General features: G+C 47.6%; 13 protein-coding genes across 13 annotated transcripts; 7 read left to right on the forward strand and 6 right to left on the reverse strand.

The window, feature by feature from the left end:
* Window positions 1-200: 200 nt before the first annotated feature.
* Bathy12g03170 (bacterioferritin comigratory protein) lies at window positions 201-968 on the forward strand (the record flags this gene model as incomplete). The annotated part of the gene is made up of 1 exon (XM_007509680.1): window positions 201-968. The coding sequence occupies one exon, from the start codon at window positions 201-203 to the stop codon at window positions 966-968; it is 768 nt and encodes a 255-aa protein (XP_007509742.1).
* A 394-nt stretch (window positions 969-1362) lies between these two features.
* Bathy12g03180 (unknown protein) lies at window positions 1363-2043 on the forward strand (the record flags this gene model as incomplete). Its single annotated transcript, XM_007509730.1, has 1 exon — window positions 1363-2043. The coding sequence occupies one exon, from the start codon at window positions 1363-1365 to the stop codon at window positions 2041-2043; it is 681 nt and encodes a 226-aa protein (XP_007509792.1).
* Window positions 2044-2207: 164 nt separating this feature from the next.
* Bathy12g03190 (hypothetical protein BRAFLDRAFT_131109) lies at window positions 2208-9470 on the reverse strand (the record flags this gene model as incomplete). The annotated part of the gene is made up of 1 exon (XM_007509970.1): window positions 2208-9470. One exon carries the CDS (start codon window positions 9468-9470, stop codon window positions 2208-2210), a length of 7263 nt encoding a protein of 2420 aa, XP_007510032.1.
* A 198-nt stretch (window positions 9471-9668) lies between these two features.
* Bathy12g03200 (predicted protein) lies at window positions 9669-10097 on the forward strand (the record flags this gene model as incomplete). Its single annotated transcript, XM_007509836.1, has 1 exon — window positions 9669-10097. The coding sequence occupies one exon, from the start codon at window positions 9669-9671 to the stop codon at window positions 10095-10097; it is 429 nt and encodes a 142-aa protein (XP_007509898.1).
* A 94-nt stretch (window positions 10098-10191) lies between these two features.
* Window positions 10192-11229, reverse strand: Bathy12g03210 (predicted protein; the record flags this gene model as incomplete). Its single annotated transcript, XM_007509637.1, has 1 exon — window positions 10192-11229. The coding sequence occupies one exon, from the start codon at window positions 11227-11229 to the stop codon at window positions 10192-10194; it is 1038 nt and encodes a 345-aa protein (XP_007509699.1).
* A 219-nt stretch (window positions 11230-11448) lies between these two features.
* Bathy12g03220 (predicted protein) lies at window positions 11449-12441 on the forward strand (the record flags this gene model as incomplete). Its single annotated transcript, XM_007509888.1, has 1 exon — window positions 11449-12441. One exon carries the CDS (start codon window positions 11449-11451, stop codon window positions 12439-12441), a length of 993 nt encoding a protein of 330 aa, XP_007509950.1.
* An 80-nt stretch (window positions 12442-12521) lies between these two features.
* On the reverse strand, window positions 12522-14426 carry Bathy12g03230 (predicted protein; the record flags this gene model as incomplete). The annotated part of the gene is made up of 1 exon (XM_007509938.1): window positions 12522-14426. One exon carries the CDS (start codon window positions 14424-14426, stop codon window positions 12522-12524), a length of 1905 nt encoding a protein of 634 aa, XP_007510000.1.
* A 104-nt stretch (window positions 14427-14530) lies between these two features.
* Bathy12g03240 (unknown protein) lies at window positions 14531-16009 on the forward strand (the record flags this gene model as incomplete). The annotated part of the gene is made up of 1 exon (XM_007509880.1): window positions 14531-16009. One exon carries the CDS (start codon window positions 14531-14533, stop codon window positions 16007-16009), a length of 1479 nt encoding a protein of 492 aa, XP_007509942.1.
* A 180-nt stretch (window positions 16010-16189) lies between these two features.
* Window positions 16190-19474, reverse strand: Bathy12g03250 (histidyl-tRNA synthetase; the record flags this gene model as incomplete). Its single annotated transcript, XM_007509877.1, has 2 exons — window positions 16190-17829; window positions 17863-19474. 2 exons carry the CDS (start codon window positions 19472-19474, stop codon window positions 16190-16192), a joined length of 3252 nt encoding a protein of 1083 aa, XP_007509939.1.
* A 244-nt stretch (window positions 19475-19718) lies between these two features.
* On the forward strand, window positions 19719-21191 carry Bathy12g03260 (hypothetical protein CHLNCDRAFT_51550; the record flags this gene model as incomplete). The annotated part of the gene is made up of 3 exons (XM_007509979.1): window positions 19719-19721; window positions 19979-20077; window positions 20313-21191. The coding sequence occupies 3 exons, from the start codon at window positions 19719-19721 to the stop codon at window positions 21189-21191; spliced, it is 981 nt and encodes a 326-aa protein (XP_007510041.1).
* A 218-nt stretch (window positions 21192-21409) lies between these two features.
* Window positions 21410-22606, forward strand: Bathy12g03270 (the record flags this gene model as incomplete). Its single annotated transcript, XM_007509610.1, has 1 exon — window positions 21410-22606. The coding sequence occupies one exon, from the start codon at window positions 21410-21412 to the stop codon at window positions 22604-22606; it is 1197 nt and encodes a 398-aa protein (XP_007509672.1).
* Window positions 22607-23246: 640 nt separating this feature from the next.
* On the reverse strand, window positions 23247-24473 carry Bathy12g03280 (predicted protein; the record flags this gene model as incomplete). Its single annotated transcript, XM_007509747.1, has 1 exon — window positions 23247-24473. The coding sequence occupies one exon, from the start codon at window positions 24471-24473 to the stop codon at window positions 23247-23249; it is 1227 nt and encodes a 408-aa protein (XP_007509809.1).
* A 257-nt stretch (window positions 24474-24730) lies between these two features.
* On the reverse strand, window positions 24731-24913 carry Bathy12g03290 (unknown protein; the record flags this gene model as incomplete). Its single annotated transcript, XM_007509960.1, has 1 exon — window positions 24731-24913. The coding sequence occupies one exon, from the start codon at window positions 24911-24913 to the stop codon at window positions 24731-24733; it is 183 nt and encodes a 60-aa protein (XP_007510022.1).
* Between the last annotated feature and the right edge of the window lie 63 nt (window positions 24914-24976).

Here is a 24976-nt window from a genome sequence, read left to right on the forward strand (position 1 = left end):
ACCCTGTCGATGTTTCTGTCGTTGTTGTTGTTTCTGTCGTCGTTCTCGTCGAAGTTGAGAAGGCTCGAGAGCGGAGGATATCTAAAAGGCAGAGAAGCGTCGTTTTTTCTTTTGGAGACTTTTCCCCCAAAAACGTATCTCAACTCGCGTCGTCACTTTCATCGCGCGCATACAACGCACGCGTAATAAAAGCAAACAACATGAACGCATCACCTTGCGTACCGAAATCATCGTCTTTATTGAACTCGCGCGCGACGCGTTTACTGTCTTCTTTTGATCGCAAAACGTCGTCGCATTCATCCCAAAAGAAGATGATGACGACGACGCGGAGTTTCGTCGTGAAGGCGACGAAAGACGTTGGAAGAGTTGCGACGACGACGACGACGACGACGAACAGACGCGAAATAATAATGACCATCGCCACCTCTGTGGTGGCTTTGAATACCACTACTAATAAGGCGTACGCGAGTGAATCTCTCGGAAATGTCAACGTCGGGGATAAAGCGCCGGAGTTTACGCTTCCAGCCACTGGTGGAGGGACAATCGCCCTCTCAGATATTTTAGCCGAAAACGACTACGCGGTGGTGTATTTTTACAACCAAGACGGATCGACCGGGTGTTCGATCGAAGCGGAGAGGTTTAACCAAGCGCAAGAGCAGTTTAAAGCGAAGAAAGCGAGAGTTTTAGGCGTTTCGATGGACTCGATCGAATCGCACGAAGGCTTTTGCGATAAGAAAGGCTTGACGTTTTCGTTATTGTCGGACGGCGACGGCGCCGTGTCGAAAGCGTACGGCGCGGAGTTAACTTTACCAATCTTCGGGAAGTTTTCGGACCGACAAACGTTTTTAGTCGGGAAAGACGGTTTGGTCAAAGCGAAATGGAAAGAAATGGGCGCTAAAGTGGACGAGGAGAAGATGGCCTCAGTCAAAAGTACCGCGCACGTCGAGCAAGTTTTAGCCAAAATGTGATGTATCTTTATTTTTTACGCGTAGTATTCACCGTCGTCAAAGTCGTCAAAGTCTCATCGCAGTCATTTTCGCACTGTTTTATCGTCATCTGCATTTGTCCCGCGAAAGCAACCTCCTGCGATGCGTATATGCGCGCTCCTTCTTTCCTCAAAAATGCGAAAAATGCGCCAAAAAGAAAGACAAGACAAGACAAGACGAGATTCGCCTTTTTCCACCACGAAAAAAAAACAACAATTAAATTCGACGCGTCGAGCGGGGCGTGTGCCACAAAACCCAGAAAATCTCTCCGTCTCGTCTCGTCATTTACACGCCACGTGGTGTTTGATTTCATCCGATTCTTTTAAGTCTCTGTCTCTCTCCTTTACTCTTGCGCGTTTTTTTCGGAACAGAGACGATGACGATGACGCGTGCTGCGACGACGACGACTTTTCGTTGGTGTTGTTTCGAGAAGACGCCTTCTTTACCATCGGTGCGAACGAGAAGAAGAAGAAGAATGAATCAACGCATCATCGTCCGAGCGGTGTCGGAACCGACGCGATCGTATTACGAAGAGAAGGAAGATTATCTCCACGAGAACAACGTGAACAACAACGCGGAGTCTGCGTCGCAAACGTTGAAACTCTCCGTGCAAGACAGATTGCGCATGGGGAAGAATGCGCACAGGTTTCGATCGGTCGTGTGTTTAGGAACCAGTCCGAGAGCGGTGGGATCAGGATCGGAAGTTTTATTCGTCGACGGGGAAGACGTGTATGGCGTACACGACCAATATCTTCCCAACAAAAATACCAAAAACGGTGGAAAAAAAGAAGTCGTATCCTCGGAGCTCATCTTACAGAAATCTGCGTTCGCGGTGGAAATGGCCGTGAGAAAGATTCGGTCGACCTATTTCGCGGCGACGACGTGGGAAAATAGACATTATTTAGTGAGAGAGGAGCGAGATCCGCAGGACGGAAGCGTGATGAATTTGAGCATCCGAGAGGCGAAATTGAGCGAACGGTTGAGAAGACGGATGGAAAACGAACAGATGAGCCAATTCGAGAGAATGGGCAGAGGGTTTCCTATTTTAGACGCGTAAAACTACTGTTTTATTTTGTTGTAAACATAATTCAGAGGGAGAGGGAGGGGAAGTGTGTACCCATAGTAGAGATGCGTACGCAACGTAGAAAAAATGTAGAAATATTGTTGTAATCTAGAGCGAGCGAAAAGTTAGAAAACTTAGAATAAACACTGTGTGTATCGCTATCGTTGTTGCCTTTCTCTTAAATCTTTCAAAACGCGTTGGAACGCGCACGCTTCCGTGGACGTGAAGTTTTTCAAATCGTCGCTCTTCACATTCGCAGTAAACTTTTTCAAATTTGATTGGCTCAAATACGTATTCAAAACAATTTTGGCGCTGTCTGGGTTGCGAAACGCCTCGGCAACGCGTAAGCACGAAAACAAAGCGTCTGCGGCGACTGTCGTCCGTTTGAACTCGTTGGCGAGTACAGAGACGGCGTAAAATAAAGCCGCAGGATTGAACTCTTGAAGTCGACGAAGTAACTCGACGAGGAATACTTTCGCATCCTTCGTCGTTGACGCGTTTACAACAACATCGCCAAACGCGGATTTGACGCTGATGAGCGCTAACGCGAGCTCTCTGTCGATAGTAGAATCGACAGTGATGTTTAGCGATACTTTCCTTACAGATTCGTACGGAAGTAGTAAAGCGTACTTAGTCGCCTCTGCGAGCGGATCGTCATCTCCAGAAGACTTCATCTTCATCAGTTCTATCGCTCTTGACTCGGAGAGAATCGCAAATTTTGAGTCATCGCTCAGTTGCTTCTTTTTCTTTTTTAATTTAGTCGTCGAAGCGAGCGCGATGCACTCTTTTGCGAAGGAAAGATTGCCAGATTTCTTCATAAGACTGAACCACATCGACGACAAGGCGCTTTCGACGACGACATTTTCTCCGGTTCCGTTTTCATCCAATCTCGCCCAAGGCGCGATATCTTCCCACAAGAACAAAACGTCGCGGATGGCGTTCAATTGATTCACATTCGAAGCGTCGACTACTGTTTCGAGCGTGTCGTCAATGAATGCTTTTGCACTCGTAAAATCGACCAAATCAGATTCTGAAATTTTCTTCATCGGCGCGAGCGCTTTCAAACAACTTTCGCTTTGAATTATAAACAAACGAGACACGGATGGTGTCGTCGCGGTTGCCGCCAGCGCCGATGCGGACTGCTGCGGAGGTGGTGGCGGTAAAGGGAGAGGAGGAGGAGGAGGAGCTTGGGCAGCTGCGTTTACTTCCTTTGTATATGTTTTAACTGTAGTTTCTTCTTGCTCATTTCGTTCTTCATCGACAACAACTGGCGGAGCTGTGACGGCATCCGCGGCGGCGGTAGTAGTATCGTCAACACTCATCAACATCAGCATCTCAGACGCAATGTCCGATATCCAGGGTACTTCATTGCTGCTCAGTAAATTGACGACAAACGTGCGATCGTTTTCATTCACAGCTTCTCCGACAAATCTTTCCAGTCGAGCGATTGACTCTCTGCGTACGGTGTTCAATGCAGACGCGTTCTCCTCGTCGTTACACCCTTCGTTCGTGCCGAGAGACTTTATGATCATGTTTTCGAGCTTGTTTGCGTCGAATGGATTTTCATCCAGCGCGATTTCAAGCGCGTTCGAGCACATCGTAGAGCTCAGAGACTTGTAATCTTCATCCCTTTTCGTAGAAGAAGCGTAAATCTCGGCGACGACGAGAGCCGAGACGAAAGGTTCGCCGTTGTTCAAAACCATCCACGAAGACACGACGTCTACCAATGCCGCTACGCTTGTATCTGCGCATACGTCCACATTCGCCTCGAGGGCGTCGAGTTTATCCGGATGTAATCGCGGCAACGCATTTTCCACTTGATGCACAAACTCGAGATTTTTCAAAGAGCGATTTGCGTCTTCTATAAACGATTTCATGGCAACGTCGGCGGAAGATAAAGTAGAATTTTCGAGTTCGTATAGAATATCCGAATATACCGTTATCTTCAACGCGCGAGAAGCTTCGGTGAGAAAAGAATTCTCGCTTCCGTCCGTCAACAATAAGGACTTCAAGAAATCTGTATCCAAAAATGAAAGCGCTGAACACGCGCTTTCCCATCTCGATTCCGGCGTCGACCGTTTCTTTTTCGTCGCCGTCGTCGACGCCTCTCTCAAAACAGTCGTCACGGCCGAAGCAAAAATACTTTCGGAAGAAATCGATGAATTTGCAAACGCTTTCGCGAGAGCAGATGCTAGTGCGTTCGGAAAGTCGGGGTGCGCTTTCGAAGCGACCTCGTTTGCGAACAATCTCGAGATTTCAATCGCAGAGGATTTCCCGTGTATCGCGCCATCCGATTGAAAGATTTGAAATGCATCGAGCGAAGGGACGAGTTCTTCGAACATATCGAGACGCACTAAAGCGTCGTCGTAGGATGCAATCTTGAGATAAGATCGCAGCACATCGACACGTCGCGCGCTTGAAACCACGGGCCAAGCGATGCGCGTCAAAACATCAGTAAAAGAGGAGGATTTTTGCTCCTCCGTTCTCGTTTTTAAAGCTTCCGCGTACGCATTCAGCAACGTTTCGTCGTTTTCGAAATTCGATTCGAAGAACGTCTCAGTTCGGGAAATGTACACGTCTCGCGGATCGACGCCATACGTATCCGCAAGTCGCATGCAAAGTTTTAAAACGGTTTGAGGTGGTGCCGATGATACACTCGATACTTCCTCATCGTCTGATGTTGATTTCGGCAGACGCGATAAATCCGCATCCGAAACGCCACTACTGGCTAACTCGAGAATCGCTTTGGCGCGGTACCCGTACTCGTCTTTTGAATTATCGGCTGCAACGAAAGTGTTCGCATCGAAATTTTCTTGTCCGAGTAAAAACGCCAACGTCTCTGCATCCGTCATCGCGTGAACTCGACTGCGATACTTACCAGCCAACTTCGCGTCGACGGTTCCGCTGTGTTGCAACGCGTTCGTCAAATCACTCATACTCGCCGAGGCAAAAGATGACGCGCCGTTACGAATTGAATTATCGTCACCGCTACCATCATCTAACGCTCTCGCAGCTCTCGAATAGAATCCAAGAGACAACAAAATACGAAGCGCGCGTCCGCTCGAAGCTTTCGCAGCGAGTGCATCCACCGCGTCTCCGGCAATATTCGGATCCTCAATCATCGCGAGGTAGCCGAACGACTTTGCGCACGCGAGCTGTGGAATTTTCGGGAACTGCTGCTGATCGGACTCTTGTGATATATTCTTTGACGAAAGCTTACCAAGCTCGTCAATTTTCTTGAGCATGGACGGTTCCTCTTTCCGTAAAAACGATACCAACATTTCATCCGATGCTTCCGTGCCTTTCAAGCCGAGATCATACAAAGCATTCGGAGTGGGAGATAACGATTGCTGCTCCTCTACCTGCGCTCTTTGCCACTCGTCCAAAAGTCCGGGCACTTGGGAGGTGGCACAGTGCGATACCGCGAAAGATAACAAAGTCAATCGCGTCTTCACCGTTAGCTGATCACTACTGCTTCCGAGCGCCGCGCAGATTCGCCAACACTCGCTATACTCATTCGCAATGAGGCGTAAAGACATTCGAGCGGATGCTTGCAGATCTCTTTGAGCGGAGAATGCGTATTCGGCACACATTAACTCGACTCGAAGTGCATGTATACCGAGACAGTTTCCAACCTCCATCAGTTCGTCCAGGCGCAAATAGTTCTTTTTCGCGTTCCCAGTGAGACACGAAGATAAGATACTCTCTCGATTTTCCTTCGCATTTTCAAACTCGAGTGGAGCGATGAAAACATTGAAAGTGCCGAGTTTTCTAAGAGTGTCGATCAAATACAACTCTTCGAGTACTTCCGCATAATGCGATCCAGTCTCCTCGTCGAGTGGAATCAATCGCAAGACGGTGTCAGCATTTACAATTGTCTGGTCGTTGATGGATAATGAAGCGCGCGTTAAATCTTTTGCGACTTCAAGCAAGAGCGGCAACGCATGTTCTTTGGTCGGTAAAATCGGAATCGATTGATTTTCGGAACGATGAATGTGTTTCTTTGCCGCCGACCACGCGTGATTGCGCAACTGACTTCGAACGAGCCTCTCTAAAGCAAAGAGTAGAATTCCGGAATCTTCCTTGTAGTCGACTTTCGGGAACGCACCGAGGAGAATCGTTTGAAGGTCTTTGAACAAACTGAGCCATCCAGAATCATTGAGTTTGCGGATGTGTTCCTCCCTTAAAATATCAACCAAAAGTTCTCGAGCAAACGTCTCATTCGCCGAAGATTCCGATAGTTCACGCAACGATATTTCGAGCATCTCATTGCGATAAAGGATAACTTCTGCGGCATCGATAAAAGAGAGCAAACGTTTAACAGCTAGATCTTCTTCATTTGCGTTACTGATGTCGTCGTTGACGTGATCGTTATCATTCAAAACGAGATCCGATAATATCGACTTGAGTTTTTCTATGGAACGTTTATCGACGCGCGAGAACGAGTGCGTGATCTCCGTGACGACGCGTTCGATACCATTTAAACCACCGAGATATGCTTTCGCATGTTTATTACCATCTTTCGTAAACCACTGCAAAGCGCGAGAGAGATATGTCAATTGCGAAGGTTTATCGAACGCGATTGATACCAACCATTTTTGTAACAACGTCTGCATCATCGGCGTGCCTTCATCATCATCAACGACGTAAAGATACCGAGTCGCGATGTCAAGCATTGACCAAACGTTATCTACCGTAGTATCTTCTTCGTTCAACAATAACGAAAGTTTATCACCTGGAGCTTTTCCATGGAAATCTCTCAAAGATACCGAGTGGGCACGCATTTGTAAAAGCGCGTCGATATCATCGTCCGCCTCTTCAAGGAGCACCATCGCGCAAAGCGCCGACGCGCTTTGCAGCGCATTTTCGACGCTCGCATCTTCAAAGCAGCTGCTCGAAGACGATGCAACGTAAAATAAGAAGTCGCGTGCGTTTGATATCGATCCAGATCGTTCGTCAATCTGAAATGCACGTTCGATGACCCATTGTCCAATGTTCGTCGTTTGATTCTCCTCCTCCGTGTCGGTCTCTCGGTGTACCGTCGACTGTAACCCGATCACTTTTGCAAAACGGTCGTCTTGTTCAACAATTAACGTCATTCCGTATTCCTCGGAAACGATTGAGCTTAATATCTCAGATGTTTCGCACCAATCGGGAGTGCGAAGTTGATTTTGTTGTCCACCTGAAGAAGTATCTCCACGGTCGAGAATCTCAAGCAAGACTTTTTTGTATTCCGAGACGCGAGCACACTCTGGAATCTCTCCGGCTATGTTTAATAAATCACGCTCACGAAACCAATCGTTGTGTCTTTGAAGTAATACTTCTAATCCTCGCGCGTTTCCGGCTCGTGCGACCGCTTTCGCCGCGTCTAGGTATTCCACAAATCGAAAACTTTCGTACGCCGAGGACGAAAAATAACCTAGATGCATTGCGCGAAGCGTTTCGAGACGATCTAACGCACCAAGAGCCGCTAAGCGCGCTCGCAGCCACCACTTCGTTTCTTCATCATCGGTACCAATATCGCTTGTATTACTAAATCGATCGGTTTCAGCGACGACTTGAGAAAGCAACAACTTTTGCGTCTCGTACGTCGGCGCGACGCGCAACAAGCACTCCGCGACCACCCACTTTCGATCCGATATGGACGACAAAGTTTCAATAATCGCAGATGCGGAGATCCCCGCGTTTTTGCTATTACTGCTAACATTGTGTTTGCACAAATCATCAACAAGAGTAAACCATTTTTTCTTATATAAAGCATTCGTGTCCAACCCGTATACATTCGCCAGTTCGAGCGCTTCGTCCCAGCATTTCGTATCGAGATATTTCGCAAACATTTCTTCCGGCGTTCTTTCATCAATGGTAAGCAATCGCCATGATTGATCGTTTTCCGGAAACGATTCTAGCACGCAAATTCGCTTCAATTCTCTTTTACTACTATTGCCACTACTACTACTACTACTGCTGCTGCTGCTAGTGATTTCGCACATCCCTGAAACGTGCGCGAATGTTCCTTGAAATAAAGTCGTGCCGTTTGTGTTGTCGCGCAAAGTCGTCTCGCCGGACTCGTCGTTTGCAAACGCCGAACAATTATTGGAAAGAAGGGTCGCGGAAGAGGTTGGTTTGTTCCCATTGAATGTTTTATCTGCCTCGTCATCTACTCGCCTAATAGTTCGATACTGATTGTCATCGATGAACTCATCTTCACCGGTAAAACCTGTTTCCCACACCGACGCGCTTCTCGTATTCCCGTCGCGAATACCTATTCGTATCGTCGCGGTTGATGCGTCCGATTCTACGCTCACGTCACATCTGGACGAGGATACTATTCTCTTACTATTACTTTCAACAGCTGAAGAAAACGGAGAGGAAGAGGAACCTTTACCCGACGCAACGACTGGAAACTCTCCGATGTTTTCTGATGTGCTCCGAAAACTATACATCGTCACGCACATCGTCGTTTCCTTTCCTTCGTCGTCTTCAGACGCGGCGCCGACGACAGCGACCGTTCCTGTCTTCTCGTCCACTTCGAAACCTTTCATGAAAACCATGCCTTCCACATTTTTTAGCGTGGTCTTCTTCATTTGATGATGCGCACTACGCACGACCACGTCTTCTTCGTCGTTGAACTCAATCGATCGCACCTCCAACTGACAATGCTTTCTCCTCTTCCCTTTCTTCTTCGTGCTATTTCCAAAAGAGAGAACGTTCATCCATCCGCTCGAGGAGTAAAACGAACGCTCCACGATGGCGCACAAAATAAATGAATTTCTGTCTCCCGACGTCTTCGTCGTCGTCACAGTCGGGAGTACAAACCCGCCGACGAATCGTTCGTTCGCCTTCATCTCTTCTCTCAAATCGACTTTTACCACTTTCCTCCCGACTCTCGTGTGTACAAACATTCGATTCGCTCCAACCTGCGAGGTGAAAAATTGACCATAGCCTTCGCCGCCCTCCGTATTATTATTATGACGAGTAGGAGTACACTTTGACCATTTCGCGAACGCAACGAACAAATCTTCTCTCTTCTTCGACTTTATCTTCTTTCCTCCTCCTCCAATTTTTGCTTCGTCGTGGTCGTTTACGTCTGAATCGTCCTCGTCGTTCAAACGCAAAGACACTAACGGCCGTTCCAAATCTTGGCCTCTGAATACAAATATTTGCGCGTAATCCGTCACCAAAACCATCGACGATTCAAGCTCCTCTTCGTTAAAACCAGAAAAAGACGACGATGCGATCGATAACCGCTCATCGAACGAAGGCACGCAACGATTTTCTGACGATGATGATGATGATGATGATGATGATGATGCTTCTCCTCCTCCAAGATGATGATGATTGTGATGATGAAAATCTCTCGAACAAACTTCTTCGCTTTCGTTCTCGTAGTGCACCAAAACTTCGTGCAAAAACTTCCCCATCGTCGTATCAAATCGTCGGCGCGAGAAAGAGACGACGTTGAAATCGGAGAGAGAGAGAGAGACTTTTCGCGCTTCTTCTTTTAAAAGAGCACGTAAACTCGCGCGTAAAAAGTGACGAGATGAAATGTTTAATTTTGACGACTTTAAGGGAAAAGAGCAGCCAAACCGTTAGAATTTTCTCATCTACTTTACCTAATAATGTCGCGAGAGTTCCAGTTCGAGAACGACAAATCGGTGTGCTGGAAAACAACCGTCCGACCAAACGTGCCGCTGAAGATGCATCGACACGACCGGTTTCGCGTCGTCGTCGCCTTACAAGGCGGCACATTGAAGAAAACGGAAGAAAACGGCACGAAAACAGATTTAGTATTCGAGACTGGGAAAGCGTATTACTTACCGCCAGACCCTCCGAACGAGTTACACGCGGACATCAACGAAGGCGACGAGGACGTGGTCGTGATGGTGTGTGAGTTTAAAAACGAAGGCGAACCGGCAATAGGGGCGAAGACGTGTTCGTGCGGATTAGGAGGGGAATGCAGTTGCCCTAAGTTTACCGGGTTTAGATTAGAAGGGAATTTAGCACACGAGAACTGGCAACCGCCGACGACGAAACGAGAAGAAGGGTGATGACGAAGCGACTCAACTCGCACGACGTATGCGTATGTAATCTCGTAGCCGCTGAAGTATTCTATTATATGCGTTCTCTCTCTTAAAACTTTTATCATTCATTATGTAGGCCCCGCACTTCTTCGGCGAATCGTTCCAACTTTTCTCTCGTTTTAACGCGAATCGTTCTCTCGAGCACTTTCGGGAACTCCATGTACGTCGCTTCGGCGAGCAACCACTCTTGATCTAAGATTTCAAACGCGTCGCAGTACAGCTCGTGGAAAGCGGCGACGAAAGCTTCTTTCCGACGAAAACTACTTCCGCCATTAATGCTACTATCGTTATCATTATTATTATTACTACTACTCGTGGTGCGTCTTCTTCGAACCAACTCAAGAAAGCCGACGACGCACTTATCTACTCTCAACGTTTCATCTACCGATCCGTTTCTGATGATTCCATCCACGTCTAAGAGTTTCGTCAACTCGTGCGTCACGTTCACGCCCGCCGCCGCGAACGGGTACTCCCAATCGCTTCGTTTCCCGTTTTTCTTCTCCACGAGAACTTTGAACAGATCTTTCCTCGTTTGCGAGAAGTAGACTAAATTTTCTAGAGCGAAAACGCCGCACCCTCGTAAATCCGTCGAAGGGTGCGTGCCTTGCCATCCCATGTCTTTCCACTTTTCGCTCGCGTGTCCCAAACGCGGTTGTTGTTGTCGTTCGGACGCGGCTAAAGAAGAAGAAGAAGACTTTGATGCAAGAGGAAATTCAACCCCATCTTCATCAAAACAACTCCTCCATAATATCTTCAACATGTCCACGTGTTCTCTTTGCGTCTCGTCGTACTTCACGTCCAATCGAGATCGAATGTATACCATCGTTTCCAAACCGCTTTCGCTCAGTTTCGTCTCTAATTTTCCATCGTTTTCCTCGTTCACATCGGTGAATTTGGAGGAAAGAAACTTGCTCAACTTCGCGAAGAAATACCCGACGTACTCCACCACCGCTGCGATCGCGTGTTCGATTGGATTGCCCTGTTCTTGTTCTTCCTTTTTATCGTCGTCATCATCTTCAACTTTTGTTGGTATCTCGTTGGTCAATTTTTTCCCTTTCCCAAGTCGATGCCGGATTGATTCTTTCTCGCTGTTGCTCATCTCTCTCTCTCTCTGATATCGAGACGAAAGGCACAAAATCGATTTCGCCACTCAAAACAACAACAATTTCAACAACGTTTTCAAAGCGTCAGAGAGAGTAAAAGAGTGAGAGAAAGATCGTATATCTCTACACTTTTTAAGTACTCATTTGTGGAGAAATGAGGAACGAAATGCAACACAAATACTCCCCTAATAATACGTGTTACGCATAACACGATGATGACGACGAACGCACTCCCAAAACGCTGTTTAGGTTGTTGCGTTCCTTCGAACTGCGACGCATCATTTCTTCGAAAACGAAGACACAGACTCACCGTGAACAACATTTTTCCTGCTCCCTTTTCATCGTCATCATCGCGAGCGGCAAAAGCAAAAGCAACAAAAGCGGAGAAGGTTTTCTCAACAACGACGACGACAAGAAGAAGAAGAAGAAGAAACTCAGAAAGGAGAAGCGTAAACAACGAAGACGACCCGCTGTTATCGTTCGCCGCTCAGTTAGAACCGCCGAAAGTAGACTTAGACTTGGAGTCTTTGCAAGAAGATTTAGGCGCAGTTGTTGACGAAAATGGGTTCGTTTTACGATACGGAGAGGAAATCGAAGAGGAAGTTAAAATTTTACGAAACGAGTGCGCGATTATCGATCGATCGGAGTGGGGGATATTTCGAGTCGCATCTGGCGCCGAGGGAGATATGGTGAAATTTTTAGAAACTCTGTCGTTGTCGTCTGAAAAACTCTCGATGGAGGAGATTGGAAGCATCCAACCGGGCACGGGGAAGCGGGTGAACGGGAAACTCGATATCTACGCGCAAGAATCCGGCGCGTTTTTAGTGATTGCATCGAGGGAGGACGTGAAAGAAAATAGGGTAGAAACCATCGCGAAAGAGTGTAAGATGAGCGAGGTTATGAATTTAGCGAGTCGATGCGTGTTGCTCACCGCGTGTGGGCCGAAAACCTTGGAGGTTTTGAAACCGACTGGGTTAGCGATGGTCTTGGAAGCCGGAAAGGAGTACGAAAATGCGCACGCGGTGTTTGGGTTCGAGAATAGGCCGGTGGTGTGTTGTAAAACGAACGAATTTGTCGGTGAGTGCGGGGAAGAGTCGGCAATGAACTTTGTGGTAGATGAAGGCGTAGCTGGACAGGTTTGGGCGGCGATTATTAAAGCCGGCGCGTTCCCGGTTGGTACCGAGGCGCTCGACGCCATTCTTCAGTAAAAAGAAGTACTACTATTTTTAGCGGCTACTATGTTTATTTTAGAACTCTATTTATCACTACTACTACTACGCTTGAAATTCTAATCATCAAACCCAACGGCGTCGACTTTCGTCACGTCTAATTGAATGATATCGCACTTGGTCCCGTTCCCGAGTAAATCGCCTAAACTCGGGTTGGTTCGGCCTTTATCGCCGTGGCAAAACTCTTTGATGTACGTCCCAGCTTCCGCGCGAAGATCGACATACACGCAACGACCCCTCGTTCCAGGGACTACGGTGACTTTAATTTCACGCAACGTTCTTGGACGGACGAGATCCGATCGTCTGTGCGATACGCGAATGGGAGTTTGTTGTTTCAACTCTACGTCTTTCATGGCGCTCACGACGTCGCAAATCGTCGAATCCATTGGCACCGGCGGATCGCAAATGCACACGCACGAGTAACTCTTTTCTTTTTCGTTCGAGTCTAATCGTAAACCAACGTTTTTGTAGGTTTCTTTTGGAACGACGCGTAAATTGAAAGCTTTGACGTCAGTTTTTAGGAAACTCGATTGGTTCATGAGCGTTTCAGCGCGCACGAGATTTTCTCGAAGTTCGGAGACGCTCGCTTTCGGATTGTGCACTTCGAGGACAAACGGTCTGCCATCGCCGAGCATGCGAACGTCCAAATCTTCTCTCCCGGAGGAGTTGAACTTTGCCCCGTCCGCGTGTGCGGATTTTACGATGGCATCCTCCAACGCGTCTTGAACGCTTTCCGTCGCTCGCGCCCATTTGACTGGACAATTGGACCACGGCGACTGAGGCACGTCTCTCGCGAATTTCGCGTATCTTCCGGCAACGTAGACGGGTGAGGCCCAAACGCGAACGCGCGCGGCGATTGGATTTTCTTTCTTTTCCTCATCTTGTTTCATACGTACCGCTTTATACGTGTTATTGTACAACGCGCTCATCAACGTCTCCGTCGTCGCGTTTTTAATCGCTCGCAAAAAACCATCCGTCGACGTCTCTTTACGTACTCTCGAATACTCCAACCGACTGTCCTCAAACGCTGCCAAGTATTTTGGTTCCGGTTGCGACAGGACGAGTTCCCACTCCGGTTTTCTCCCTTCCCGTCGTTTCCGTTTTTTCCAGTTTTTCTGTCGATCGTTTGGTCGTTTCACGTTGAAATGTCGCATCGCTTTGAAATCATCTTCCAGAGAGACATTCGTCGTCTGAATCGTCCCATCATCTCTTTCACCGTCCTCGTTGTTAAAGTCGCTCTTCTTATCGGTAGCAAAACTCGCCGCCGACGGTACGCCTTCGTACTCGACGTACACCATCACCGTCGCTTTCGCTTTATCCCTCACGTGTTCGACTCGCTCGCACCCGCTGTGCGCTCGCACCATCAACATCGCCGCCTCTCGCGCCTCTCGCGCCATCGCGTCAAAGTCGCCCTCGAGTACGCGCATTTGTTGTTGTTGTTGTTGTTGTTGTTGTATTCTCGCCATATTGACGCTCTCCTTCTCCTCGTCTGAATCGATGACATCTTCTCCTTCTTTGCCTTCTTTGCCTTCTCTCAGTAAAATCTCTTTCGCGAGAGCCTGTCGAAACGCCACGGAGGGAGGAAACGCAAAGTCGACGCACACGCGTTCTCCGTTTTGAACGACTCTTTTTCTGCGTTTAGTAGTATTCTTTTTAGATTTGCACGCGAGGTGTTTCGCGAGTTCGCGCGCGTCGCTGACTACCACCGCTTTGTCTTTGTCTTCTTCTTCTTCGTTGTTGTTGTCTTCTTCTTCTTCTTCTTCTTCCGATGCTGTTTTTGACGGCGCTGAGGAACGACAAGCGAAGAACGAGAAGCAGTTCAAACACGCCGGACAGACGGTATTAAAGTCGTTCTTTATTCGTTCCTTCTTCTTTTTGTCGTCGTCGTCGTTCGACTCGTTCAGAGAAGGATGGCGACAAAACGCGCACAAGTCATCCCTCAACGGAGTTGTACATGTCGGCATTTTAAGTGACGGATGATGTGATGATGATGACCGCGAGATGATGACTTTTACGCAATGTCTGCGCTAATACCACTTCATTAACAAGAACAGTAACAACAACAGCAATGATTCCCTCGGTTCGTAAACGTCGTCGTCTGTTTATTCTGTTCTTTTGCGTCTGCGTCGCCTTCTTTTCCTCCTCCTCCTTCTTTTGTTCTTCTTCGTCTTGCGCTTCGGACGATGCCTTTGACTTTGACGGTGGTGTTGGTGGTGTGTACGCAGTCGAAGAAGAAGAAGAACAGCAACAAAAACGAAGAAGACGAATACTGCGAACGATAGTAAACGAGGACGAAGAGAAAACGAGGACGATGATTCCACCAAAGTGGGCGCGAGCTCGAAACGAGAACGATTTAGAAACAGACCGGAAGTACGTTTTGAAGAACAACGGAAGAGGAGAAGAGAACAAAACGTTGACGAGAAGAGCGAGAGCCTACGCGAACTTTGAAAACGCGTTCGCCGAAGGGTCGTCGAGTTGGAAAGTGAAAGCGAGTAAGCGCATGCCGGCAAAGACGTGCGCGGAAAGGAAATGGATTACGAGTGAAAGTGAAGACGAGAGTACGCGGAGGAGTACGAGCGGGAGTACTGACATCGAGAGGACTCGTAATGATGAGAACAGCGCCGCGAACAGAGGAGGAAGAAGTGAAAGAAGAAGAAACAAACAGTTGGGTATCGTTATCGTGGTGTGCTTGGAAAACATCAGCACGTTGTTGCGAGAGATCGATTGTGAAAAGACGAACGTGTACGCGTACGTGAAATGCGCGCAACACGTAGCGTTCGACGAAGACGTGGAGGAGAAGGTGGATACGTGCGTGACGGTGATTCATTCGAAAATAACGAGGAGGCCGGAGGCGAAAATGCACGTCGAGTGGATCGGTCACATTTTGGCGAACTACGACGACGAGAAGCTCGAACCGAATTTGATGTTCTTAAAAGGCGTGTACAGGAATAAAGGACAATCGAATTTAGAGCCCGCGTGGGTACACATGTTGGAAAGCGAAGAGCAAACACATCTGCAGGACTTTTCGTTCGCGTGTTTGATGGATCAATCGATCGATTTTCCGACTCGAAGCGAGAATTTCTTGGACATTACAGACTCGGAGAAGTTGTTGTGTTCGATGTACGAGCGATACGCCTGCGAAAAAGACACGTGCAATAACTTTTTAGGATGCTCGCACTCGATGTTTGCGGCTTCCTCGGAACGGATTCGGTCTCTGCCCAAAACGGAGTACGCGCACTTATTCGATTTCCTCATGAATGAACGGAGCGAATACCACATATATACTTTCGAGAAAGCTTGGAGCGTCATTCTCGGGTGCGCGAAGACGTACGGAGAATACTCGACGAGGGTAAAGACGTTACCGCTTCGCGTGCGATGCGGGAGGGGAGAGTACGGGACGTTCGATGTTGCGCGAATACTATCGCCGTGGTGGAAAGAAATTTTGACCAGGCAAGATGGCGCGAAATCACCGGCAATAACGATGGCGCCGTGCGAGAATCGAACGAAGCATTTTCACGACGCGTGGTTTCCGTGCGGATTATGGTAATTTTGTGTTTAGAGAGAGAGAGAGAGAGAGAGAGAGAGAGAGAGAGAGAGAGAGAGAGAGAGAGAGAGAGAGAGAGTTGAGATAAATTAGGAGTAATGTAGAAGCGGCGAGTAGAGATAGAGCACATATAGATAGCACATCATATATACATATACTAGGTACGTACCAGGTAGGTATAATTTATGCGAGTTTATCTAAGCTAACGTCCACTTCCTCCCTGGTTTCCAAATTCTTCACCTTGACAATCCCCTCTTCCTGTTCTTTCTTCCCAATGGTCAACAACCGCTTCGCGCCGACGCGTTCGGCGTGTTTAAACGTCCACTTGGACTTTTTCCCATCCTCTAAAACCACGTCTACTCTTCTCCCGTTTTTCCTCAAAACACTCGCCGCTCGCATTGCCGTTTCTCGGCAACTTTCGTCCATGGAAAACACCACGTCGTCCACATTCATCGTTTTCAACGCCTCCTCCGGCATCAAGCCTCGATCTTTCAACAATTCCACAATCACCGCGTCGCCAAAGCCAAAACCAACCATAGGAGTGTATTCACCGCCTAACGTGCTAATCAACCCGTCGTACCTCCCACCGCCACAAATCGCCCTCAGCTCGCCTCGTCGATCGAAACCTTCGAAAACAACCCCGGTATAATACGCCAATCCTCTCACCACGGACGCGTCAAAGACTAACCAATCTTCAATCCCATACGCTCTCGCTAATACGAACAACTTCTCCATCTCTTTCGCGCACTCGTCTTCTTCGCCTAATAAACTTTTCAATCCTTCCAACGAATTTGTTTCCATGCACGTCAAAACGGATTGCGTCGCCTCTTCGTTCAACCCAACCTCTCTCAACTCTTCGATGATTTTCTCTCTCGGTAATTTTTCAATTTTGTCCACGACGACGCACACGTTCGCGAATATCTCCTCCGGCACGCCCGCTTTTTCCATTACTCTCGCTAACACTTTCCTCGAGTTCACCTTGATACCGACGTCTTCGCTCGTAATCCCCACGCTCGCAAAGAAATGGCAAATCGCGCTCAACAGTTCCACCTCCGCCTCCACGCCTTCCACGCCGACGATGTCCATGTTCCACTGGTAATGCTCTCTTCTCCTCCCTCGAGTCATCCTCTCGTATCTCCAACACTGCCCAATCGCGAACCACTTCGCCGGCACCGCTAAACTCTTCCCTTTCTGCATGATCAATCTCGCTAAACTCGGCGTCAACTCCGGTCGTAAACTCACTCTTCGATCGCCTTTATCCGAAAAATTATACAGCTGTCCTTGAATCTCCTCGCCCGCTTTGCGAGTAAACAACGCCTCGGATTCTAACACGGGCGCGTCGAACTCTTCGAACCCGAACAACAACGCCGTTTGGCGAAAACTGTCGAAGAGCCAGTTTCGTTTTCGCATTTCCTCGGGTGGGAAATCTCGCGTGCCTTTCGGAGGATTCAACTCTATTTGTGATTGTTGTTGTTGTTGCGCGTTGGATTTTTTTGCGTCCACGTTGGCGGTTTGTGTCGTCACCGAACGTCCTCCACCATTACCACCACCACCTTCCGCGGTAGATGAGAGCGCGCGCAAAGTTGTCCTCTTCAAAACGTATTGCGCGTGATGACGACGATAATAATTTGGCCACTGATGGTGTGTCCGGAAGAGAAACTTCGAGGAGACTGAGCTCAACATCTTCGTCTCTTTTATCCAATGCTTTGAGCTTTTTTTGAGGTTTTTGAAGAAAAATCGATTTGACAAAAAACTTGAAAAAGTGTTTATGTTTGTTGATAAAAAATCTCTCTTTGCTCTTTGCGCGGAGTATATACTACAAGCTATTATGATGTATGTCATCCCTCTATCTTAACGATTCACTTTCAACCCATCGATTAACCCGTCTTCGAACGCGTCGATGCAAAACCTTTCGTACGACCAGTGGTGTCGTTGCGCCCAGCCTTTGCGGTCCCAGGAGGCGCTTTTCTTCACGAAGTAATGTTTCGTCTCTCGCGTCTCTCGGCTCGTGCCGAAACCGTATAAATTGACTTTACCGCATAAGTTCAAGGCTAATTGTATGCCGTAATACCCGGCGGACATTTTCAACATGTTGCACTTCTTCCCGAGCTTTTGGTTTTCCGCGCAGGAGAGGTCTTCGACGCCTTTGATTTTGTTGAGTTTCCAGTACCAGAAGATGTATTTGCTGTCGCGGTGAGAAGGGTAGACGAGGCGGCAAGAGCCGTTGCCGGCGGAAGAACCTCCTTTGCCGCCTTTGGATTTATCGCGTTCGCACATTTTATCCGGTGGAGAGGCGGTGTAGTGGACGCAGACTTCGTTGCCGAAATTTTTTGAGCCTCGTTCGCCTTTGGCGCAGAAATCGGAATTTTGGATGCGAATGGTTGTTTTCGCGCCGACGACGGATTCGTAACCGACGGTTGGCGCGTCGTTGAATCGAATGACAACGTCGTGAGTATCGATATCTTTGCCGTAGTTTTTGTTGTTCTCGATGTTACCGTTGGATCCGACGACGGCGCACGTATTGAACGGGAGTAAATCGGGCAGATCTGGAGCAGATTCTTTCGTCGTCGCGATGAATCGCGAACGGAGAATGTGCGCCACGCGCATTTTTCTGTCCGCTTTTTCGCCGTACTTTTCTTCGTATTGCGAATAGAACGGGTCGTGGTTGACACCCATGGCGCATTTGATTACTTTTTCCTTTTCGAAGACGTTCGTATCTATGGCTCGTTCGAATCCGTTTTCCGTGCAATTCGGTCCCGAATACAAAACAGGACATCGACATTTCCCATCCACGCACCGGTGGTATTTGGAACACGACGGCGAGCACGACGACGACGAGATTTCTCCTTCGTTGTTTTTGTCACCACTGTCGTCGTCATCATCATCGTTATTACTGCTACTCTTCTCTTCTCCCTCCCCAGCTACTCTACTATTATCGTCGCTATTACCTCTATTTCTATCGCCGCCGCCGCCGAACAGCGCCGAACTCAACGAAGCGCCGGAACCGCCTTTCTTATTATTGTTACCAAAATAATCGTTGTACGTATCCGAGACGTATTGAAAGTGGTTGTTCAGCGATCCCCAACTGGAAACGTATTCAACTCTTTTCTTGTTGTTGTCGTTGTTTTTCTCCTCCTCTTCCTCTTCCTTTTCCTCTTCGGAATCTCCTTTCATCATAATCTTCTTCTTCTCCCCAATATCTTCCCCTCTGGCGACGAGCTCTTGCGTCACCTTCGCGATCGCCGACTCCGCAATCGATAACTTCGTTTTTAACTCCTCTAAACCGATGCTGTCTTTTCCTTTTCCTTTTCCTCCTTTTCCTCGCGGTGATGGTTTCGCCCCCGAAACGAACAAAGTTGCTCTTCTCTCGTTGCTTTCATCTTCAGCGCATAAAAAAAGCACAAACGCGAGTTTTACTAAAAGAAGAACGCAGTGATGATGATAATAACAACGACGACGAACACTCATCGTTTGCACATAGATCGAAAGCGCAAAAGCGCACTCTCCTCCTTTCTCTCCCTCTTTCTCCTCCTCAGCAGAGTGATACTATAATGCGACGAAGAAAAATTGAAGATTTCGACGAAAACACCGGGTGTTTTAATTTCAATCGAAAAATTTTGCTCTTTTTTGCAAAAACTTTTTCCGCACAAAAAAGACTCGAAAGACTTTTACTCAAGAGAGAGAACTCCTCTCTGTATATACTAAAATACTAATGGTGCGACGAGAGAGAACAACAACACACTCTTTGGTATTCTTTTTCTCTCGCGCGCGTGTTGTTCTGTCGTAGAGTATTTCTCGTCTCGTCGCGTCCTCGGTTTGATGATGAGAGAGTTTTGATGAGAGAATTGCATTGGTTTTTCTAATCCAATCCATCTCGTTCTCTGACGACCGCTCGTTTGAGAATTCGATCGCTGACATTTTATCTCTCATTTCTTACACGTACTATGTGTAATAATAAAACAAATATATCAGGCGAAACCAGCGAACGCGGCGATGTTACAACTCATCGTCGGATTCTTAGTCGGCGCGGTGTTTGTGAGCATTTTTAGCGGCAGTGGATCCAACTATTCGGTACGTCTGTTTATTGATTGGTCTGTTTTTTTTCTCAAGAGGGGAGAGGATAGAGAGAAGGAGCAGAGGAGGGCTTTATTGAACAAAAAAAGAGCCAAAGCGCTCCTCTTTCGTAATGAAGAGCTTTTCGGATCTCTCTTTACGACCTTTTCGAGTGTTGACTTTAAATGCACGATATACTGACGATACATTCTTTCCTTCTTCCCTAATACCTTTAATGATATATAACAAACAGCAATCCGCGTACGGCTTATCCGGTTTGCTCTCGCCGACGTTTGGACATTACGACGAACTCTTTTTAGGAGACCAGAACACGTTTGACCCGCCGCAGAGGAAACCAGGGTACGTGTATAGATCTACGACGTACCAATCGTTATACGATAAAACGTGGACGGAAGGTGGGTACCCGGCGCAGTCGTGCTGGGGGTGCCGATTCGCCGTGGACGTGACGACAAAGTTGCAGTTTCACACGATGTTAGACGCGGGGACCGGGAACGGCGCGTTGACGAGATTGATGCGTCAACACGGAAAGAACGCGTACGGGATTGAGTTATCAAGGGCAGTTTTGGAAAAAGAATGCCCGGATTTGTTGTCCAAGAACTACGTGGAACCGGGGATTCTTACCAACTTGCCGTTTGAGGACAACTCGTTCGATTTGGTCATGTCCTCGGACGTGTTGGAGCACATCCACCCGGAAGAGGTGGACCAAGTCGTCAAAGAATTAGTCCGCGTCTCTAGACGTCACTTGTTTCTTTCCATCTCCTTGAAAGGACACACCAAAGCTACCGCGGACAAAGACGACGAGGCGCACAGACACACCATGCTCCGCCCGAGAGAATGGTGGCACAACATTTTCCGAAAACACGGCGCCGTCGTCAACGAGGAAATGTTATGGGCCATGCAAGAAAAAGATTTCTCTTACGTCGGAGATAAACTCGGTGACTGCCGATGGGAAGGTAAGCAAGACGACGGCGGCTTGTACGAAGTTTGCAACGTCGACAACAAGTGGTTGGTTGGGAAGAGAGAGCAGGAAAATTTACGAAGAGACCGGTGCATCACGAACGCGAACAAAGAGCTCGAGCCGTGGTTCTTTTCCTTCCGAAAGATTCGATAAAACTCACATATCACGACTAGAAGAAAAAGAAAAGAAATGAAAGGGAAAAGATGTGCTCTCGTCCTCTCGTTTTCCTCGTCGCAAACGATCGTTCGAGAGAGAGGAGAGAGAAGAAGAAGACAACGCGTAGACATTATTTTATTCGATAAAGTAAGTAAAATATACAACACACAAGACCAAATCCTCAGTTTTAATTCTTTCGTTCATCATCATCAAACATGCGTATTATACGCGAAAGAAGACAAAGACAAAGAAGAAGAGCTCGTCGAAGCGTTCTTCTTAAACTCGTTTGTTCTGTTCTTCTTCTCTCCTTTCCGTTCGTATTCGTTCGAGAAGCGCACGCGTGGTCGTTCTTCAACACTAAAAAAGATGATTCGAATTCCGCGGAGTTGGGGGAAAGAATCGAAACGCAATTCGATCGATTTCCCGAAGAAGTGTCCTCGAGTAAAAGTACTACTACTAAGAACAACAACGAGGATGATTTGAACGAAGATGGCGAGGACGACGAAAGAATGAACGCAAAAGAGAGACGGAAACAAGAGCGACGTGAGAAGAAACGATTAAAAAAACTCGAACGTAAAGAAGAGAAGAAAATGAAAGAAGAGAAACGAAAAGAGGAAGAGAAGAAAATACGCGAAGGCGAATCACCCGCCGGGTCGCTCCACGAAGCGATCGACGACGACGATTTCGACGAACTCGAAGACCTTCTCAAATGGAAACCAAACTTGAAAGAAGCGTGTAAAAGGATCGGGCAGACGAAAGATTTTACGCCAATCATGAAAGCGGCACATTTAGGCAGAGCGAAGATGATTGATTTGTTGCTCGATTACGGCGCCAATCCGAACGAAATCGATTCGATCGGGTACTCGGCCTTGATGAGAGCGGTCATGTCGAAAAATTTAGAGAGTGTGAAAGTTTTAGTCGAAGCTGGGGCGATAGTGACGTACGTTCAGAAGACAGCGATGATGGATTTAGGGCTGAGTGCGATTAAGTTAGCGCAGATGACCGGGAGAAAGGACATGGTGGACGTTTTGAAAGAAGCCGGCGCGAACCCAAACGAAGATTTGTTCGAAAAGAGAGAAAAGAAAAAAGAACAGCTCTTGGAGGAGATGGAACGAGAGGCGAAAGAAAATGGAATACAGTTCGACGGGAAAGTCACGGCAGATAAGATGAACGTGAAGAGAGGCGACGACGATATCGACATTTTGATTCAACACGACGGTAAAAACGAAACGGTCAAAGGGAGCGAAAACCTTCGCAAGTGGCGCGACGAGAAGATGAAGGAAGAGAGAGAGAAGAAGAACATGGAGAAAGCGAAAGAAGCCATGTTCGGGAACGGAGAAGAAGAAGAAGAAGAAGAACCAGAGGTGGAAGAGATGCCAGAGAATACGTTTCCTCCGAAAGAAGAACTTTAGCAGCAACGTGTATAAGAAGTAACTTGATACTATCGATGACTATCTAACTAATAATATTACAACTCTCTCTGCGTCTACTCGCTACTACTATCTACTATTTACTCTTACCCCTCTTAAATTTCGTATTTGTGCATCGTTATTCATTCATCGTCTTCAACACGCATTCTACCGCTTCTTGGACGATTTGTCTTAACTCCTCCATCTGTACGTCTTTCCTCACCCCTAAAGTCACGAACAAAGGCGGTAAAACCACCATCTTCTGTTCTGTAAAACACACTTTTTCTCTCAACAACTCATTAATTCTCGCGCACACGGTTTCCGATAACCCGGAGTCCTCCTTATGTCCGAGAACGCACTTGGCGGTTATTTGATTCGACGAGGAAGAAAAAACACCGTCGGCGACGGATTCCCCGACGGTAAACATGCTACCGAACGTTTTTAATTGCGTGATGACGAGCAAGATTCGGTCGCTGAAGAGCGTGCACACGAACGTGGTCGGGTGGGAGTTAATGGTTATCGTGGATAAGGAGGACTTTAGCTCAGACGACGACGACATGTTTGTATTGTGGCGTTTCGTTCGCGTTGAAAATTGACTAAAGAGCTTACTACTGCAGCACATGTTATTCGACGATAACATCAATCAAATACGATAATAATACAAAGCACCAAACGCGACGGCGATGAAGGACGCGGACAGGACGTTCACACCAGAGTTGCTTAAAATTTCCAAACCGGAAATTTTCGTCACCGTCGGTCCGGGTTTGCTGACAACTTTTTTACGCTCGCGGCAATAGCCGCTGTATTGAACCGTCGCGCCGAGGACGGAGTCGACGAAGGAACCGAAGAAACCGCCAAAAGCACCGATGATTAATGCGTAAAGGATTTCAGTTCTTACGCCGGAAGTGATGTACGCGCCTAAAGCCCAGCCCGAGGCAGCGACGAGACCGCCGAAAATACTGGCAACGACGCCGAGTAAGGATACGCCTCCGTTGGTCCCCGGTTCGACTTCTTTGCGACAGAAGGTGGTTATCAATCTCGGTTTCGATTTAGAGAGGACGCCCAACTCCGAGGCGAACGTATCGCCGCCACAACACGAGAAGTAGCTCAAAAAGGCTACCGCTAACGTCGACGCTACTTTTGTTGTCGCGTTACTCATGCTACTATTGCTACCACCGCTACTAATGATCGCCTCCGCAAACGCTCCCGCGCCGGTCGTGTTCGCGATGAAACTCAAACCGCCTAAAGAATATAAACTCGCCGCGGCCAACATCATCGGCACTAACCCGTTCGCCATCACTTGCACGAAATCTCTTAACCCTCCACCTTCTTTAAAGTGCTCGTCGACCTGTTTTTTCACCTCGCTTTGTACCTTCGTCACCGCTGACCCGCTGAAAAAGAAAAACGCCAACGTCAACCCATATCGAACGCCGGAAAAGATAGTCAAAACGCCGACCAAGGACGCCGAGACCGCCCCGGACAAATCCAAAGATTTCTTTTTATACCCGATCGAAGCCAACAGAAAACCTAGTGTAACGCTCCCAGACGCTCTTTTCAACAAAGTTAAAGAAGATGTAGATGGATCGTGCGCGTAACGCATGGACCATCCGCAGACTAAAAGGACACAGAGGAGCTTCAAAACGCTCTTCAAACGAACGGAATTTGTAGCTAAAACCAATTTCTTCTCCGGCGCGGACGGGCCATCGAGAAATATAGTCTCGTCTTCTCCATTCGCGCGAGTTGTCTGGAGCTTCGCTCGTCTTTGTCGTCGTCCTTCTGAAATCATCATCTTTTCGTCGTCCTTCCGGCGTAAAGTGTTTCTCTCCTCTCTTTTGAGACGATGATGATTTTGCGACGAACTCTTCGCCATCATCGAAGGATGATGATTACTGCGCAATCGTCGACGATTGGATAACGATAACGATAGTATCGTTTCTGTTGTTGTTAATGATGATGATGTTGATGTCGTTGCGAACATGTTGACGTAATAAAGAGAGTAATACTATTCGCAATTTATGAAGCAAACAACTTTGGATAACGAACGGATTTTCATCACTGGATGTGGCGAGAGGCGAAATATACGACTACAGAAGAAAGAGCACAAACACGTCGCACATACAGTAAGTATTACAAAACGACGGTCTGCACTTGCATTTTATCTCTCTCGGCTAGATATTGATAACACTCCCCCGCGCAAAATATTCGATTGACTTCTCTCTCTCTTTCTTCGTCAAACACGTTAGATGTCTGGTCTCGTCGCGTAGCGCAAACACTCGCGATTCTTCCAAACATCACTTCTTCCTCCTCCATTCTCTCTTTTTAAATCTTCCTTTTTTATTACTACTTTATATATATATTGCTTCTGTTTTATGT

The sequence above is a fragment of the Bathycoccus prasinos genome (assembly GCF_002220235.1).
Source record: "Bathycoccus prasinos genomic : Chromosome_12".
In the NCBI taxonomy this organism is placed as follows: domain Eukaryota; kingdom Viridiplantae; phylum Chlorophyta; class Mamiellophyceae; order Mamiellales; family Bathycoccaceae; genus Bathycoccus; species Bathycoccus prasinos.